The 17,094-nt window shown below is 34.0% G+C and overlaps 1 protein-coding gene across 1 annotated transcript in view; it reads left to right on the top strand.

Annotated features, from left to right (window-relative positions):
* Positions 1–17,094, top strand: part of SYCP2 (synaptonemal complex protein 2) — a 58,255-nt gene that overhangs the window by 16,185 nt on the left and 24,976 nt on the right. The window contains exons 14-22 of the mRNA XM_023231980.2: positions 4,993–5,141; positions 6,170–6,244; positions 6,710–6,853; positions 10,463–10,562; positions 11,396–11,556; positions 13,372–13,441; positions 13,763–13,820; positions 14,237–14,370; positions 14,511–14,947. Coding sequence (XP_023087748.2) covers positions 4,993–5,141; positions 6,170–6,244; positions 6,710–6,853; positions 10,463–10,562; positions 11,396–11,556; positions 13,372–13,441; positions 13,763–13,820; positions 14,237–14,370; positions 14,511–14,947 — 1,328 coding nt within the window. The remainder of the gene's footprint in view (positions 1–4,992; positions 5,142–6,169; positions 6,245–6,709; positions 6,854–10,462; positions 10,563–11,395; positions 11,557–13,371; positions 13,442–13,762; positions 13,821–14,236; positions 14,371–14,510; positions 14,948–17,094) is intronic.

The raw sequence follows: 17,094 nt of genomic DNA, 5'->3' as shown, positions 1-17,094 counted from the left end.
ATATATGTTCTATGTTTTCTCCAAAACTGTATCTTGCTTATTCATTTTCTTATTGATATCTGGTGAGCAGTTTTAAATTTTGAAATCTACTTGATCTATTTTTATGGTTACTGCTTTCTGTGACCCAAGAAATTTTTGTCTAGTCTTAAATCACTAAGATGTTCCATTATTTTTCCACAAAAATTTTATAGTTTTAGCTTTTATGTTTAGGAGTATTATCTCAAATTAATATTTGATTAAGGTGTGATGTAGAGATTGGAGGTTCATTTTTTCATATGGATATGCAGTTATTCCAGGATTATTTGCTGTAAAGGCTTTTCTGTTCTATTGGATTTCTTGGGTTTCTTTGTTGAAAATCATGACTCTGTAATAGCGTGTCTATTTCTTGGTCCTCCAATCTGTTCTATTTATCATAGGTCTACTTACTATTCTTTATGTCAGTACCACACTGTTTTGATTATGGTAGATTTGTGGTTAGTCTTGAAGTCAGTGTAAGTCTTCCAACATTGTGATTTTTAAAAATACTGTTTTGGAAATTATAGGCCTTTTGAGCTTCTATATAAATTTTAGAATAGGTTTATCGATTGCTTGTTGGAATTATGACTCAGGTTTTAGATCAATATGGGGAGAAATAACATGTTAACAGTAGTAACTAGTTTATAAACATGGTGTATCTCAATATGGGGATAAATAACATGTTAACAGTAGTAACTAGTTTATAAACATGGTGTATCTCTCCATTTGTTTAGGTCTTTGATTTCTCTCAACAGTGTTTCATAGTTTTCTCTGTATAAGTCTTTTGATGAATTTGTTCCCAAGTGTTGTCTATATGTTTATAAATAGAATAGATCTTTAATTTTACCAGTCATGGGATCTGCAAAAGAGGTAGTTTTACTATTTCCTTTCTGATCCTTATGCACTTCCTCCCTCGTTTCCTTTTGTTGCTTTATTGCAATGGATAGAACCTCCAGTGCAATATTGTATAGAAGTGATAAAAGTGGACATCTTGGCCTACTTCCCAATCTTTGCTTAGGAAAGAGCATTCAGTATTTTACCATTAAGCATGATGTTAGCCAAAAGTCTTTTGTAGATAACCTTCATCAGGTTAAGGATGTTGATAACTCTTCATATTTGTCTATGCATGTGAAACCATCATGGCAATCAAGTTAATAAACATATCACCCCCAAAATTTCTTTGTACTTCTTTTAATCCATCCTTCTACCCCCAGGCAATTACTGATATTTTCTTTATCTTTGATACTTTTACATTTTCTAGAGTTTATATAAATGGAATCATACAGTATGTAGCAATTTTTGTCCAGCTTCTTTCTTTTAGAACACTTTAAAAAAAAATTCAAGCATGTTGCATGTATCAGTAGTTTATTCTTTTTTTTGACTGGGTGTTATTCCATTGTATAGATAATACTTCATTTGGTTTCTATAGTCACCTGTTGATGAGCATTTGTAATGTTCCCAGTTTTTAGCTATTATGAAATGCTGCCATAAATATTCATGTATAATTAATTACTTCTGAAAATGTCTTTAGTTCTCTTAGGCAAATACTAAGGAGTTCAGTGGTTAGTTCAGACCCACAGGCATATGATTAGCTTTTGAAGAAACTTCTAAAATATTGTCCAAAGTGATTTTACCATTTTACATTTTCACTATCAGTGTTTAAGAGTTCCATTTGTTCTACATCCTTCCTAACACTTCTTACGGTCAGTCCCTCCTACCATCTTGCCTTGTTGTACTGGCTGTATAGTCTTCAGTACAATGTTAGTAGAAATTGTAAGAGCAGACATAATTGCCTAGTTTATGATGTTGGTGTTGAGGGTGAAGAGGATTATTTTTTCTTCTATAATTATTTCATGGTGACAATTTCTCTGTTAATTCAGGTAAACTAGTTGTTTAATGAGAGTATGGCACTTTCCCATCTCTCTCTTGCTGCCTCTCTTGCCATGTGACACACTCACTCCCCTTTTGCCTTCTGCAATGATTAAAGCTTCCTGAGTCCCTCATCAGAGGCAAATACTGGCACCATGCTTCCTGTACAGCCTGCAGAACCATGAGCCAAATAAATCTTTTTTTGTAAGTTGCCCATCCTCAGGTGTTTCATTATAGCAGACTAATATAGTCTTCTTCTTAAAAGATCTGTTGTTTCCTCTCTTGATCAGTCATGTGTTGTTGTCTCTATGCATGTCAAGTAATTTTTTGATAGATAATGCATATACAGGAACGATAGATGCTCCAGATAGTCCTTCCACCAGAAGAGTTTCTTTTTTTCTTCTTAGGTGGAGGGGCTGAAGGCCTGATCCAATCATGGATGTTAGTCTGTGTTTAGTTCTAGTTTTAAATTTACTCTTTGTCTTGTTTGCTTCTGTTACTCAGGTGTGGCCATCCCAGTCTGTTGATGATGAGCCTATTAGATTTGTGCCTTCTGAACCTGAGAGACTGTGGGAGATACAGTTCTGCCTCTTAGAGGTTTCCAGCTCAGCTCTCCAGCCGGTCACTCTACTCAGTCCAAAGGCAAATATTTTGAGTGGGACACTGAGTATATGCCTGAATATGATACATGTATCAGGCAGTACATTGATTCCAAGCCCTTGAGACTGTTAGTTAACTCTGCCTTTTATCAGGTTTGGTCCAGCTCCTTGTGCTGCCCCAGAATGAAGAGAAAATTAGTTATGCCTTTAAAGCTTTTAAGTGTCCTATTTGTTACTCCAGGCACTGCTGCTCACTAAATACTTGCTTGTCTTCTTTTCTCCAGGAGAGGTTTTCTTCTTAAGCCTACAAACAGAATTAGCAAATTTCCTTAGAGAAAAAAAGGCCAGAGATGTTGTTACATGTACAGCTCTCTGACACCTTTAAACATATGATATTTTAATCCTTCTGATTTTTTAAAACAGGATATTAGCCTGCCACAATATCCTATATTTTCCCCAGAAGTGGAAGTCTCCAGCTTCCAACTTTGGACTCTCACTGCTACTTGGCAGTCTTCCATGTCCATAGTTGCCATCCCTCTCCAGTCCTCTAATAGCTACTATTTAAATTTTTAAGTTATCTTTAAGAACCTTGCCTTTTTTGCTTTCACTATGATGTGGTAATTCAGAAGAACATGAATTTTTCAGGTAAGAATGCCTCTACATTTTGGCCCTGCAGACCCTCCATCTCCAAACATCTTTGCATCTGTATCTTCCTTTATCTCTCCTGTAAAGAGAAGATATGTATCTACTCTTGTTGAAGGGTAATCTGTCCGAGTTCTCCATACATATTCTCCAAGTCTTTGCTCCATCAATTCATATTTCTTGTATCTTCTTCCTTTCAGTACCTCTTTTCTCTCAGTATATCAATGGGCTCAAATGTCTATATCATAAAACAAAAAGCCTACTTTTATCCTATGTCTTCCTGAAGCTATATTTTTCTCCCCATTCATAGCCAATTTTGAGAGAAGAGTTTTTACTCTTTCCTTCTCTATTTATTCTTATGTTATAAAATCTTGATATATCGATATCCATAAATACTTGCATTTTATAGCAAGCAACACAACAATGTTTTCTTGTATCCTAGTAATACTGCTAACTAATTAAAAGGGAAACCAAGCCATTATATAGTGCAGACAGAGCAAATATCAGGAATTTCAACAAAGCAATCTTTAAAATGTAACAAATATTCATAAATTTCTATATAAGTAGCCATAACATAGGCAGACAAATTTTTGTACAAATAGGCACAAAGCATTCAGCGAAATAGTAAATTTGAAGTACTTCTAATACCATGTACAAGCAAGGAGTTAAAGCAAATATTACATTTAATATAATTTACAGTAAGCTATAGAAAAAAGTCAAATGCATATCAGAGGAATAAAACAATCAGCAGAAATAGACCTAAAAATAACAAATATTTTAATTTTCATCAAAACATGAAAAATTATCATCTTTAAAGCCACCTAAATTTTCATCTCTGAAACCTGAAAACTTGTCACTGTTTAACTTTTAAAAACTACTAGCACTCTGTTAGTTTAAAACTATGGTTACCACTTTCAAGCAATTGCTAATTCTTAGTACTTTCAAAGGGCATTACTGTGAATGTTTCATGAGCATATTTTTGCAAAAGCAAATAAAACATTTTCTGCTTGGGTAGGCCTCATAACAATCAGGACATTTCATAGCTTGTAGGACATTTGTCCCTTAGGCCACATCATGGCGTAGCCTGCAGAGCTTTTTCAGATGTAGAGATAAATTTCCTTATTTTGTGTGATCCTGCTCCCTCAGTTTTTTTCCTGCAGGCAGGGTTAGAGACTTCTCATCCAGCAATAGAATTCCTGCCACAAGTAGGACAGGAGCATGGTGGCCTCTGATCTGTAATACACGTCCTTTTATTAGGTGCCAGGTAATTTTTTGGTAACTTTTGTAGGGAGGGAGAGTGTGACTATTTCTTATAAACTGGTATTTGCTGTATTCTCTCTTTACTGGATTGGTAAGTTCATTGAGGCCAAGTGCTAGATCCTTCTCAATTCACAATTTCCTGACACTTAATTTTTATCAAATGTTGTTTATTGTCAGCATGTTAGAACAACTGTGGATTTAATAGAAATGTTTATATGCATATGTCTAGAAACATGGTAATTATATGGAATTAAAGGTGTTTTTGTTTGCCTTTGTTTAAATTAAGAAAATAGTGTTCTCAGATGTGTTCAAGGAATATTTTATTAAGAATTTATTAGGGTCCAGAATGTATTTGGGACTCTATCTTATCAAGTATAGCCATATCCTGTATTTTATAGATAAGAATACTGAGGCTAGGAAAGCTAAATTGACTTGATTTATTTACCTAGGTAAGTAGTGCCAGAATTGATTAATTTAAACACTGTTCAACATTGAGAATTTGAATTTTGATTCAATTAATATGCTACATCCATGTCTTATTCATAGTATACTTGCAGAGTAGTATCACCGAAACATAAACTAATCAGCGTTATTTGTTTGTATACAGTGACAGAATCAAAGAAGCTACTAACAATAATTCTGAAAAATATAGTAAAAATTAGCAAAAGAGAAGGGAAAGAATTGCTTTTGTATTTTGATGCATCACTAGAAATCACTAATGTGACTCAAAAAATTTTTGGTGCAAACAAACATAGGGTAAGTCTTTAAACTTAATAAATATTTACTGTTTTCATAATTCTGGAAAAATAAATATTTACTGTTTTCATAATTCTGGAAAAATAAATATTTACTGTTTTCATAATTCTGGAAACACTCAGTTTGGGGTTATAAGATTTATTGCATTTTTTCCTTTCTAGAATTCTTAAAATGTAGATTTTAGTTCTTTAAATTTGTACTGGTGAAGAGTCATCAGCTTGTTAGTCATACCCGTTGAGATACCCATTAGAAAGTATCTCAGATGACAAAACTGGCAGCAGCTGCTCAAAACATTTAATGAATTTCTGCCAGGTGTTTAAAAAGTAAAATGAGAGAAAGCACTGTTTTCAAGATTTTAAACATCGTGAGAATTACACCTATGATACATAAGAAGAAGTAAATAATGGCATAGGGAACAAGAGTAGTAGACATTGAAGAAAGAGAAGGCTCATAAAGAGTCAGGTTTGGAGATAGGCATCATTATGGATATGGGACTTGAAATGGCCTTCGAAGTTGAAGGAAAGTATTTAGATAAAATACTTTCCAGGCATGTAGAAGACATTACGAGGCAAATATTTTTAACTGAGAATTTAACTACATTTTTAACTGAGATTATATTTATAAATTTATTTATAAATTTATATATATATAAAACAGATATATTTATAAATATTTAACTGAGAATTTAAGGTGACAATTCATGTGATGTGTTGGGGAGATATTCAACGGACAAATTTGAATAGTACAAAAGATTTGTGTTGCAGAATATTAGAACAAGGGTTCCTCACAAATGACAAGCTAAGGTGACTGGTTAATGGGGAGTGATTGCAGTGTTCTGAGAAGGTATTCATATATGCAAAGTAATTATTTGGGATATTTGGCAATTTTGGAGGAAAACAGGTAGAAAATAATTACATTATTTTATTTTATAAAGTACATTATTTTATTTTATAAAATAAAATATAAAATGACATACAAAAAATGGAAAGAAAATAAAATGTCATCACTGTGAATTGATTTAATTTTAGGAATCTATCAGAAAACAAGGTATTTCAGTTGCCAAAACATCGCTGCATATACTTTTTGATGCAAGTGGATCACAGGTATGTCTCAGACTTACTTGATTTTTATCACTGGGCTAAGTTTAACCATAACTAATAGAACAGGAATAAAGGTGTTGTTGGACAGTGAATATATAGAAAACAAATGGTCTCAATATAAACAGTACCCCAATAAAATGTATATGATGTTTAAACATGTTATAAATGATAATTTTAGTGTAAAGAGTGGGGTTATTAATAAATATCAGTTTAGTAACTTTAAAACTTTAATAAAGCAGTAAATGTCCTTAGATTAATGCCAAGCTTGTTTTATGTCTATTAGTGTTTGAAAACATGGATACTTTTTATTGGATCACTTTGTAAAAATTTTAACAGCACATAGATAGAAAAGGGAAACAATTGATATTTGAATGAGATGAGTATAAGCTTTATTAAGACATCCAGTGATTATTGATTACTTTCTGTGGTTTGCAGTTTTTAATACTTTTTTTTCATATTCTCCAACAGATTCTAGTGCCAGAAAGTCAAATCTCACCAGTCAGAGAACTCGTTAGTTTAAAGGAAAAATCAAAGTCCCCAAAGGAATTTGCTAAACCTTCAAAATATATCAAAAACAGTAACAAAGGGAATAGAAATGATAGTCAGCTTGAGGTAAAGATGGTGTCAAAATACTGGCTTATAAAACTACCACTGATCAAATCATTACTATATATGAGTACAGAAAGAAGCATCTATAATTTATATATTATTGGCCTTGATTAATCACATTTCAGAGTTTTTCTCCTACCTTTGACAAATGCAAACAAAAGATAGTGTGTGTCTTAGCAAATTGTGTACATGTATGGGGTTAGAACAAGATATACTTTACACTTGTAAATTACAAATTAGAGATAAGATAACCTGCTTCTTGCATTTATCCTTTTTGTTCTATCATTCCATTTGGCTATAATGTAGATAGTAATGTATAATGTTCTGTTTATTTGCATGAGAAAAAAAAGAGTATAAGGTTTTTTCTTTTACTCTTTTTCTTCCTCTTCCATTGAAGGACCTCCTCTAGGTCACATCCAGGAGAACCATTTCTCATAATTGGAACCCCTACCACCATACCTTGCTGTGACACCTGACATTGTTGATAGCCCTCTGTTTCTTAAGGTCCTCTCCTTCAGCTTCCATTGTATACCACAGTTCCCTTTCTGCTTCTGTTAGTACATCAGAAAAACTTTCTCTCTATACCTCTTTGTGGGTTAGCTCTAAACCCAAAACCTTGATATCCAGCTTTTGGAACATCTTGTTGCCTTCTTTCTTAGAGAGCTGCTTTCATATTCGTGATGTGAGCTCTTAAAATGTAGCAGACTTTTCTTCAAAATTCTATAGCTGCATCTCTACTTTTTTTTTCTGTATTTCCATTTTTATGTCTCTTCAAGACCTTTCCTGAACTCTAAGCTCAAACATTTTATCTTTTGCCTAAAATCTGCATCTGTATTTCAGTACAAAAATATCTGCCTAATTTTTTTGGCAACATGCTTGATTCCAGCCTCTTCTCCCCTTATATCTGGAACCAAGGTGCTTGTGATTATTCTTTCATAGTATCTATCTCTCACATCCATTCTTTCTTATTTCTTCTACCATTACTCATCTCAGCACACTTAGGTTAATACAGTAGCCCCCTTGTAGGACTTTGTCACCACTGTTTTATCCTATGAGATACCCCATATAATCAGCGATTTTCCTTAAATATCAGTATCTTGATAGCATTCTTCTACTCCAAAAGGTTTGTGATTTCTGTGTTCATCCCACTGACTGAATAAATTTTGGCTCAGTTCTGAGACTTTGTATAATTTAATTTTACCTTTTCTATTAAAACTGTAATATATTTTCTCCCCTTTTGTAAGGTAATTTGCTTTACTGTCTCTTTGCATGCCATGTTCATTCATGCCTCTAGATCTTCATTCACATTATTTCTTTTTTTGGCTTTACCCATCTAAAGCATACTTACATTTGCAAGTCTTGTTCATTTTCACTTTCTCTTGTTTTGCTTTCCTTTTAAAACATTTTACAAATCTTTTTTTTGTAGGAAGTCTTTTATTATACTTTAAGTTCTGGGATACATGTGCAGAACGTGCAGGTTTGTTACACAGGTATATATGTGCCATGGTGGTTTACTGCACCCATCAACCTGTCATCTACATTAGGTATTTCTCCTAATGTTAGCCCTCCCCTAGTCCCCCACTCCACAACAGGCCCCAGTGTGTGATGTTCCCCTCCCTGTGTTCATGTGTTCTTAACTCCCACTTATGAGTGAGAACGTGGGGTGTTTGATTTTCTGTTCTTGTGTTAGTTTGCTGAGAATGATGGTTTCCAGCTTCATCCATGTGCCAGCAAAGGACATGAACTCATCCTTTTTTATGGCTGCATAGTATTCCATGGTGTATATATGCCACATTTTCTTTATCCAGTCTATCATTGATGGGCATTTGGTTTGGTTCCAAGTCTTTGCTATTGTGAATAGTGCTGCAATAAACATACGTGTGCATGTGTCTTTATAGTAGAATGATTTATAATCCTTTGGGTATGTACCCAGTAATGGGATTGCTGGGTCAAATGGTATTTCTGGTTCTAGATGCTTGAGGAATCACCACATTGTCTTCCACTTTCTTTCTTTTTATTTAGTTTTTGAGATGGAGTCTTGTTCTGTCACACAGGCTGAAGTGCAGTGGTGCAATCTCTGCTCACTGCAACCTCCGCCTCCCAGAACCTCTGCTTCCTGGGTTCAAGTGATTCTCCTGCTTCAGATTCCCAAGGAGCTGAGATTATAGGCACCTGCCACCACACCTGGATAATTTTTGTTTTTTGTTTGTTGGTTGGTTTTAGTAGAGACAGGGACTCCCTTGTTGGCCAGGCTGGTCTCGAACTCCTGACCTCAGGTGATCTGCCCTCCTCGGCCTCCCAAAGTGCTGGGATTACAGGCATGAGCCACTGCACCCGGCCCATTTTTTGCTTTCTTTATGGAGCTTTGCCTGATTATTTCAGTTGTTACTAATCTCTCACCTTTAGGTAACTATAACTCTCACAGGCACTTCCATACGCTTTGGTGTGTTTATGTTACTATTTTGTTTTTTAGTCTTTTGTTCTCAATTAAATTAAAAGTGTCATTTATTTCCCCTAGACAATTAGCACATGAAAGCTATTTTTGGTGTCTTTATGTCAGAATCATGTTGGGTGCTTATTAACAATGCTGATTCTTAGCCCCACCTTAAATCTGTTGAATCATAAACTCTTGGAAAGGTCTTAAGCGCACCAAAGTTTGAAAAACACCACACTACTGTTAAATACCTGTGCTCTGTTTTCAATGAGGATGAACTGTTTGAGGCATTTATATGAATAAGTAACTTTTCAGGTCCCATTCACTATGCCACTAAAAACTTAATTTCTCTAAGAAAAATCTTTTGGCTCAGAAGCTTGTTTTCTAGTTAATCTTATAATTTTCTTTTCTGTTATCCTTTCCATCCTTCCCTCACAGTTCATATACATACTCACAACTGCATCATTTTTTCCCCTGTTCTAGGGACAGCTGCCTTAAAACCAGCTCTTTTATGCCTCTATGCAGTATGTCACCATCTACTTCTTAACATGGCATCCTCTGAAACTCCTGTCTCCTGTAGTCCCTGCCTCTGTTTATCTACTTCTGTCCCTCTTATAAATCAGTGTGAGATGATATGGGAGAAAACAAATCTTTATTGGAACCACTAAATTATGTGCCACCGAATCTATGAATTCCTGCAGCTACTTCTCCAGTTTAGCCTTCACTGATTATTAGTACAATTTTCAAAAATGTGTGAATATTTTGAAGAAAGCTTAATATGAAAGCACTCAAAATAATTTTATATAAAGATGTAATCCAAACATTATCCTCATGGTATAGAATAGGAAATTGCAAGCTATGGTTAACTAGATAAGCTCAATATTGATAAAATATTTTCAGCTAGCGTATAAAGGTGCTGTACTTCATAGGTATGGATATTCTATAAATATTATTTAAAACAGTGTTCCTTACTTGTTTTGGCTACTTATTTAATATCAAACATGAAGATGAACCTTTATATCAGCCTAAAACATGGAAATTTATGGATATTGTGTTATTTGTTTAAAAAAACATGTATCTTTGGCATGTATCAAGGCAAAATGTTATAAGTAAAATTGCAGGATATTTAATTTCAAAAAGACTGTGTTTACAGTGGTTGTTTTTCATCATGGTTTCAGATAATTACTCCCAGCAAAAGAAAAATGTCTGAAGCATCAATGATTGTTTCTGGGGCAGATAGATACACTATGAGAAGTCCAATACTTTTCAGCAACACATGTAAGTTTTATAGTTCTAAAAGTTTTCTAACAATTATTTTAAAGGAGGCATTTTTTAATTTGAGGAAATCTGAGCATAATTTACATAAAGGATAAGTTTGGTATATAAAAATTGATAAAATATGAACCACAAATGTCTTCTAATGGGAGGAAAAGTATAATGCTAACATATGAACAGAACAGTGTTCAAAATACTAATATTTGACAATAATTTGTTATAATTTAAGCAGGACACAGCATATCGTACTGGTTAAAACACTGAATTAACCAGGCCAGGTGGACTTAGCTCCCCACTTCCAGCTGTGTACTTTGTACAGGTTATCCTCTAGCTAAATTTAGAACCAGTTTTTTTCTATAAGTGGCACTTAAGTATCTCAAGTTGTTTAGAGGATTAAATAAAAATCACTCATTTAATAAGGAATCTAATGAAACTTTAAACAGTGCCTGATACATCCTAAGAGCTAAGTAAAAGTTTTAAAAAACCTGATACCGTGTACTAGTTTCTTTAAAGTCCTTAGTCTATATGACAACTTAACATTGACCTTCTGTTCTAAAAATCTAGTTGCCTACTGGCCAATTGCCTAGTATCCTACAGGCTCCTCAAACTTAATAGGTCCAAAATTAAATTAATCTTTCCACCCTCCCTGCAAATTTTTCCTTCACTTCTTATCTTGGTAAATTACATCTATATTCACTTACTTATCTGAGCCAGAAACCTGGGAACCATCTAAGAATGTTCATTTCTTACCTTCCTCATCTGAAAAGTACCTCAACAATAGCAATAGGTAAAAAAAAAAAAAAAAAAAAACCTGCAATCCTTGTCCTCCTTTTTAGCAATACCACCACGAAGAAGAAGAATTAAACCTCCACTGCAAATGACGAGTTCTGCAGAGAAATCTAGTGTTTCTCCAACATCAGAAAATGGAGTGGATAATGCTGCATCACTGAAATCTAGACCATCAGAAGAAAGACATAGGAGAGATAATACAGATAAAGTAACTTTACCTTGAAAGTGTTTTAAAAATTTTTTTTGAAGTAATTGTGGGAATAAGCATTTAACTAACTTCTTTTGCAAGCTGCAAATGTCTCATTTTGTTTAAAGCATTACCTTTTTTTCCCCTAAGTATCATTTATTGCTCTTGAAAGTAGAGTCCTTCTGGCATATGACTCATTTACTGTGCTTACAATAAAACTTATGAATATTCACTATAACTTGATTTACACATTTGGGAGCATAAATGAACTTGCCATAATTATATAGTTTATTATACAAATTAGTGACTGCTATAGGGAAGGCTGTGGTATAGGAATTTGAGATACAAGTGGACTGTGTCCTTAAGTTTCTCAAAATCTAGCATGAAAATTAGATAATAAGTTATAAGCATTCTCAGATGCACACATATAGGATGCAGTAGGAACCAAGTAGAGGGTCAAGTGCTTAACCCTGTAGCTAGATGTGAGGGTGAAGATCAGGAGATGCTTTTTAAGAAAATATGGAGAGAGAATTGACTTTTGAAAGGTCAATAAAGAGTCAAATGGATATTTGAGGAGAAGGGCATTTGTTCCAGGTAGTTGAAAAGACAGAGCAGGAAAGGATAAGAGAGAATAGTTTCTTCAAGAAACAGGAGGTAATCAGAGATGCAGATAAGCTTGTAAAGGAGGAACATCTAATAGCTTTTGTTTTTTCTGAAGGTGAAGATAGTGAGTTTCTCCTAGAGATCTGTTGAAGTACAGGATTCAGGGACATGTAAAGCTACGTGCAATGTAACGGAGAGGCCTAAGAATAACTGTTAGACAATGTTGAGGACCCAGTTTAAATATGACTTTTATAGCATAAATATGTTCATAAATATGTGCAATTTTCTCAAAGCTTAGTAGCCTTGGTGTTGATAGTAAGATGAGAACAGATGATGGATTCTTAAATTTTAAATGGGTATGTGGCAGAAAGAGTATGAAAGTTGAAGATATTACAAGAAAATAGTCAAAGTAATGGTTCAAGTTGTCTTAAGTGTTACTTAATAAGGGGATTATTTTTCAGTTGTGCGACATGGTCCTAAATGTTGTAGGATGATAGGCATCCTAGCTAGGATCATGCTTACCTATTGTCAGGAGAAACCCTCTGTCGTTGTAACAACCAAAACCACACCTGCGTATTTCCATAACGTTCCCCTCCCAGTGTGGAGAATCACGGGCTAGAGTAAGAAGGAGAGGCAGCCAGGATGAGGCAAAATATTTTAGACTAATGGAGATATTTTTCTGACAATAGTGGCAGATTTCTATTTGATCTGGATTAAGTGTGTATCTTTGGCTATGGAAATAGGGAAGCAAGCTGTAGGAAAGAAGTTACCTGGGCAATGCAGTAGATATTGTTATAAATAAAAAACTTACTAAACAAAAATCATCCTCTTCAATATCTGATAATTCTGAAAAAACAGGAAAAGTGAAATATAAGAAAGAATGGACCATATCAAACTCGACAAAGCAGGCTATGTAATCAGTTGCAGCAGGAGAGATTTCTCATGGAGAGTCTAGAAATTGTCAGTTACAGATGAAAACTGAATTATTCTAGCTGTGGATGTGATCAGAAAATTTATGCAATATTCTGCCTCATCTGCAGTGATAGTTTTCTTCTTGTGTTTTAGGATAGGGAACATTCAGAAATGGGCATAACGTTTATGAAATATATAAAAATAGTATCCAACTTTTCATATCAAGGCAGATTTAAAAGACTCAAACCTTAATACTCTAACGTTTAAATTGTTTTCATGTAACATCTTAAGTTTATGTTAACATGCTTCCTGTGTTTACAGCACATCAAAACTGCTAAGTGTGTAGAAAACACAGAAAATATGAACGTTGAATTCCCAAACCAAAATTTTAGTAAGTACCTTGTGGTTTAATTTAATTTTAGTCATTTTTTTTTTAAACATACTTCTCCCTGTATTTTGCTTTAACTCCACTGGCTTTCATTGATTTGAAAAAGATTTACAAAGAATTTGTTTGACTTTGTGCAAGGAATTTTTGAGGTTACAAAGAAATATACAGCCTTTGTTCCTCAGAAGTTTGGGTCTAAGAGGACGCAAAATCGATCAATCCATTCATCCTAATATGTGAACCTTTATAAATTTCTATACTAACTCCCCATCCCACTGCCAACTGCATGAAACAAAATGAAAATATAATAATATTTGTTTTATTTAGATGAACTCCAGGATGTTATACCTGATTCACAGGCAGTGGAAAAAAGAGATCATACTGCGTAAGTATGAGAAAATCATCAAATCGTTTAGTCTAATACTATTGCTGCTTTTAGTGAATACAACAGATTTGGAGGAAAAGGACTTTATATGATTAGAATGTAGCATTAATCATCTCTTAAGTGTTATGACAGCACAGTGGGGAATGATATATATGGTTTTTACCCCCATATGGACCAATATAACTCTTTTCAAGTGGAGAGACTTAAAATGAATGAGATTTTAAAAATGTATAAACAATGAATGTGTAGAAATTTAACTTAGTTTACAGTAGAACATGTAAGATAAGATATATTTACATATTATTTACACACATGTAATACATTGCTTTCAGTAAACTGACTGCATTAAAAATCAAGGTCTTAAAGTCATAGGGTAATGTTTTATAACATAGTAAGCAAATTAATTTATTTTCTAGATTACCTGGTGTTTTAGACAACATCTCTGGAAATAAAATGCACAGCAAATGGGCATGTTGGACACCTGTAACAAACATTGAACTATGTAATAACCAAAGAGCAAGTACTTCATCAGGAGACACATTTAATCAAGGTGAAACTTAATTTTGTCTATATATAATAGTTCAGTGTTAATTTCCTCAAATGTCTAACAAGCATTAAAACAAATTTAACAAATTTTACATATTGTCAACTTTTTAATTTAAAAAATTAATTTCTCATTTTTCCCAATAGATATTGTTATAAATAAAAAACTTACTAAACAAAAGTCATCCTCTTCAATATCTGATCATAATTCTGAAGAAACAGGAAAAGTGAAATATAAGAAAGAACGAACCGACCATCTCAAAATAGATAAAGCAGAAGTAGAAGTTTGCAAGAAACACAATCAACAACAAAATCATCCTAAATATTCAGGGCAGAAAAGTACTGAAAATGCCAAGCAGAGTGATTGGCCTGTTGAATCTGAAACTACCTTTAAATCGGTTCTCCTAAATAAGACAATTGAAGAATCGCTGATTTATAGGAAGAAATGCATATTGTCAAAAGATGTGAATACTGCTACTTGCGATAAAAATCCTTCTGCTAGCAAAAATATGCGAAGTCATAGAAAAGCAGGGAAAGAATTGACTTCCGAGCTTAATTCCTGGGATTTGAAACAAAAAAAAATGGTGAGCTTTTAATGTGTTCTTATTTTTGCATATCCATAAGATGCCTACTTGATAACATAAGAAAGAAGCTTGATTAATTGCTACACATTTAACATGTGTAGTACCTTGTTGTTTAATTCAGTGCCCAGACTGAGAATTCCTTCTTAAACTCCTCACTCACCTCTCTCTTGTCCTAGCTCTGACAGAACAGTAGTAGGCACATATCAGACATGTAAATATGTATAGAATTAATGAACCATGCAGTTCCTATCCTTTTTGGGTTCCTCCCACTCTTTCCTTTTGACTTGCATATAGAACTATTTGTACATTTCTTATAATTCTTACCTTTCTTTTTAATAAATGGTTATTTTTTTTCCTCTCTATGACTGTAACCATAGACTATGTTTTATTCAACATTTGTTTTCCTGCATGTCCTAGCACAGCCTTGTACACAGTAGCATCTCAAATATTTTTTGGATGAATGCATTTAACCTTGAGAAGGTTTTGCAAGAAAGTATGTAAATGGGTTGGAAGAGACTGTGTTCTATTGTAACTGTTACTCATCATTATTAGAGCTCCCACTTTCTTTTTCAGATTAATCATCTCTGGAGAACATCTCTAAGACATTTTTAGCTACTTTGCCACCAGACTTCCAGGGAAGAAAATTTTACTTTTTTGTAACAGTATGGGTAAATCATTTTTTCTTAACTATCAAAATGCAGATTAAGAAAAAAAATTTTAATTAGAATACATTTCCACTGCAAGTAATGCAATCTGCTTTTTGATATTTCTAAAATAATCCAGGTTTTGTAGGCTTTTATTTTCATTTATCTTCAGCAGTAATGCTGATACCTGTGTAGCCAGATTTCTAGAGTCAGTGTAAAATGTTCACACAATGTAACATCTCAATGTGCAAATTACATTTAAAAGATAATTTGCAACTGTATATAATTAGGCATTATTTTTCTCTACCAGTCTCCTTTAAAATATTTTTTACACCTGCAGCTCACTTTTTGTGCCTAATTTGACTGTTTTCTTCTTTAATCATATTCTTTTGGGTCCCTTTTTTTCTTGGATCCTAATACATTATTTTCTCTTTCTCAGCTGCTATTTACTTCCCTCAGTCCTAGGGGAAATAAGGTTCTTTTTGTCCAAACAAAGATCTGTCTTTAAATTTAAATTTTAAATTGCTTTCTTTGGTATTTAGAATAATTTCACATAATTTCCCTGAGCTAGTCATTTTTTTTTTTCTGGGAGCACAAAACCTAATAATCTTTTCTAAGCTGTGCTCTGATTTTAAAAAAAATCAACTGCCTGTTTTCAGAAATTGTCTTCAGTCCTTCATGGAGTCACTACCTGTATCCTATTTAGGATTTCCCACCAGTTCCATGAATCACTGTCTTCTATCTACCTACCTACCTACCTACCTATATATTCATTTATTATACTTCAAGTTCTGGGGTACATGTGCAGAACGTGCAGTTTTATTACGTAGGTATACATGTGCCATGGTGGTTTGCAGCACCCATCAACCCATCATCTACATTAGGTATTTCTCCTAATGCTATCCCTCCCCTAGCCCCTCACCCCGCAACAGGTCCCAGTGTGTGATGTTCCCCTCCCTGTGTTCATGTGTTCTTAACTCCCACTTATGAGTGAGAACATGGGGTGTTTGATTTTCTGTTCTTGTGTTAATTTGCTGAGAATGATGGTTTCCAGCTTCATCCATGTGCCAGCAAAGGACATGAACTCATCCTTTTTTATGGCTGCATAGTATTCCATGGTTTATATATGCCACATTTTCTTTATCCAGTCTATCATTGATGGGCATTTGGGTTGGTTCCAAGTATTTGCTATTGTGAATAGTGCCACAATAAACATACGTGTGCATGTGTCTTTATAGTAGAATGATTCATAATCCTTTGGGTATATACCCAGTAATGGGATTGCTGGGTCAAATGGTATTTCTGGTTCTAGATCCTTGAGGAATCACCACACTGTCTTCCACAATGGTTGAACTAATTTACACTCCCAACAGTGTAACAGCATTCCTATTTCTCCACATCCTCTCCAGCATCTGTTGTTTCTTGACTTTTTAATGGTCATCATTCTAATGGGTGTGAGATGATCACTGTCTTCTAAGGTAGCCATCTGTCTGATACTGTCTT

The sequence above is a fragment of the Piliocolobus tephrosceles genome, chromosome 20, assembly GCF_002776525.5.
Source record: "Piliocolobus tephrosceles isolate RC106 chromosome 20, ASM277652v3, whole genome shotgun sequence".
Taxonomy (NCBI): domain Eukaryota; kingdom Metazoa; phylum Chordata; class Mammalia; order Primates; family Cercopithecidae; genus Piliocolobus; species Piliocolobus tephrosceles.
Note: the sequence above shows the minus strand (reverse complement) of the source record. Positions and strands in the feature narration are given on the sequence as shown.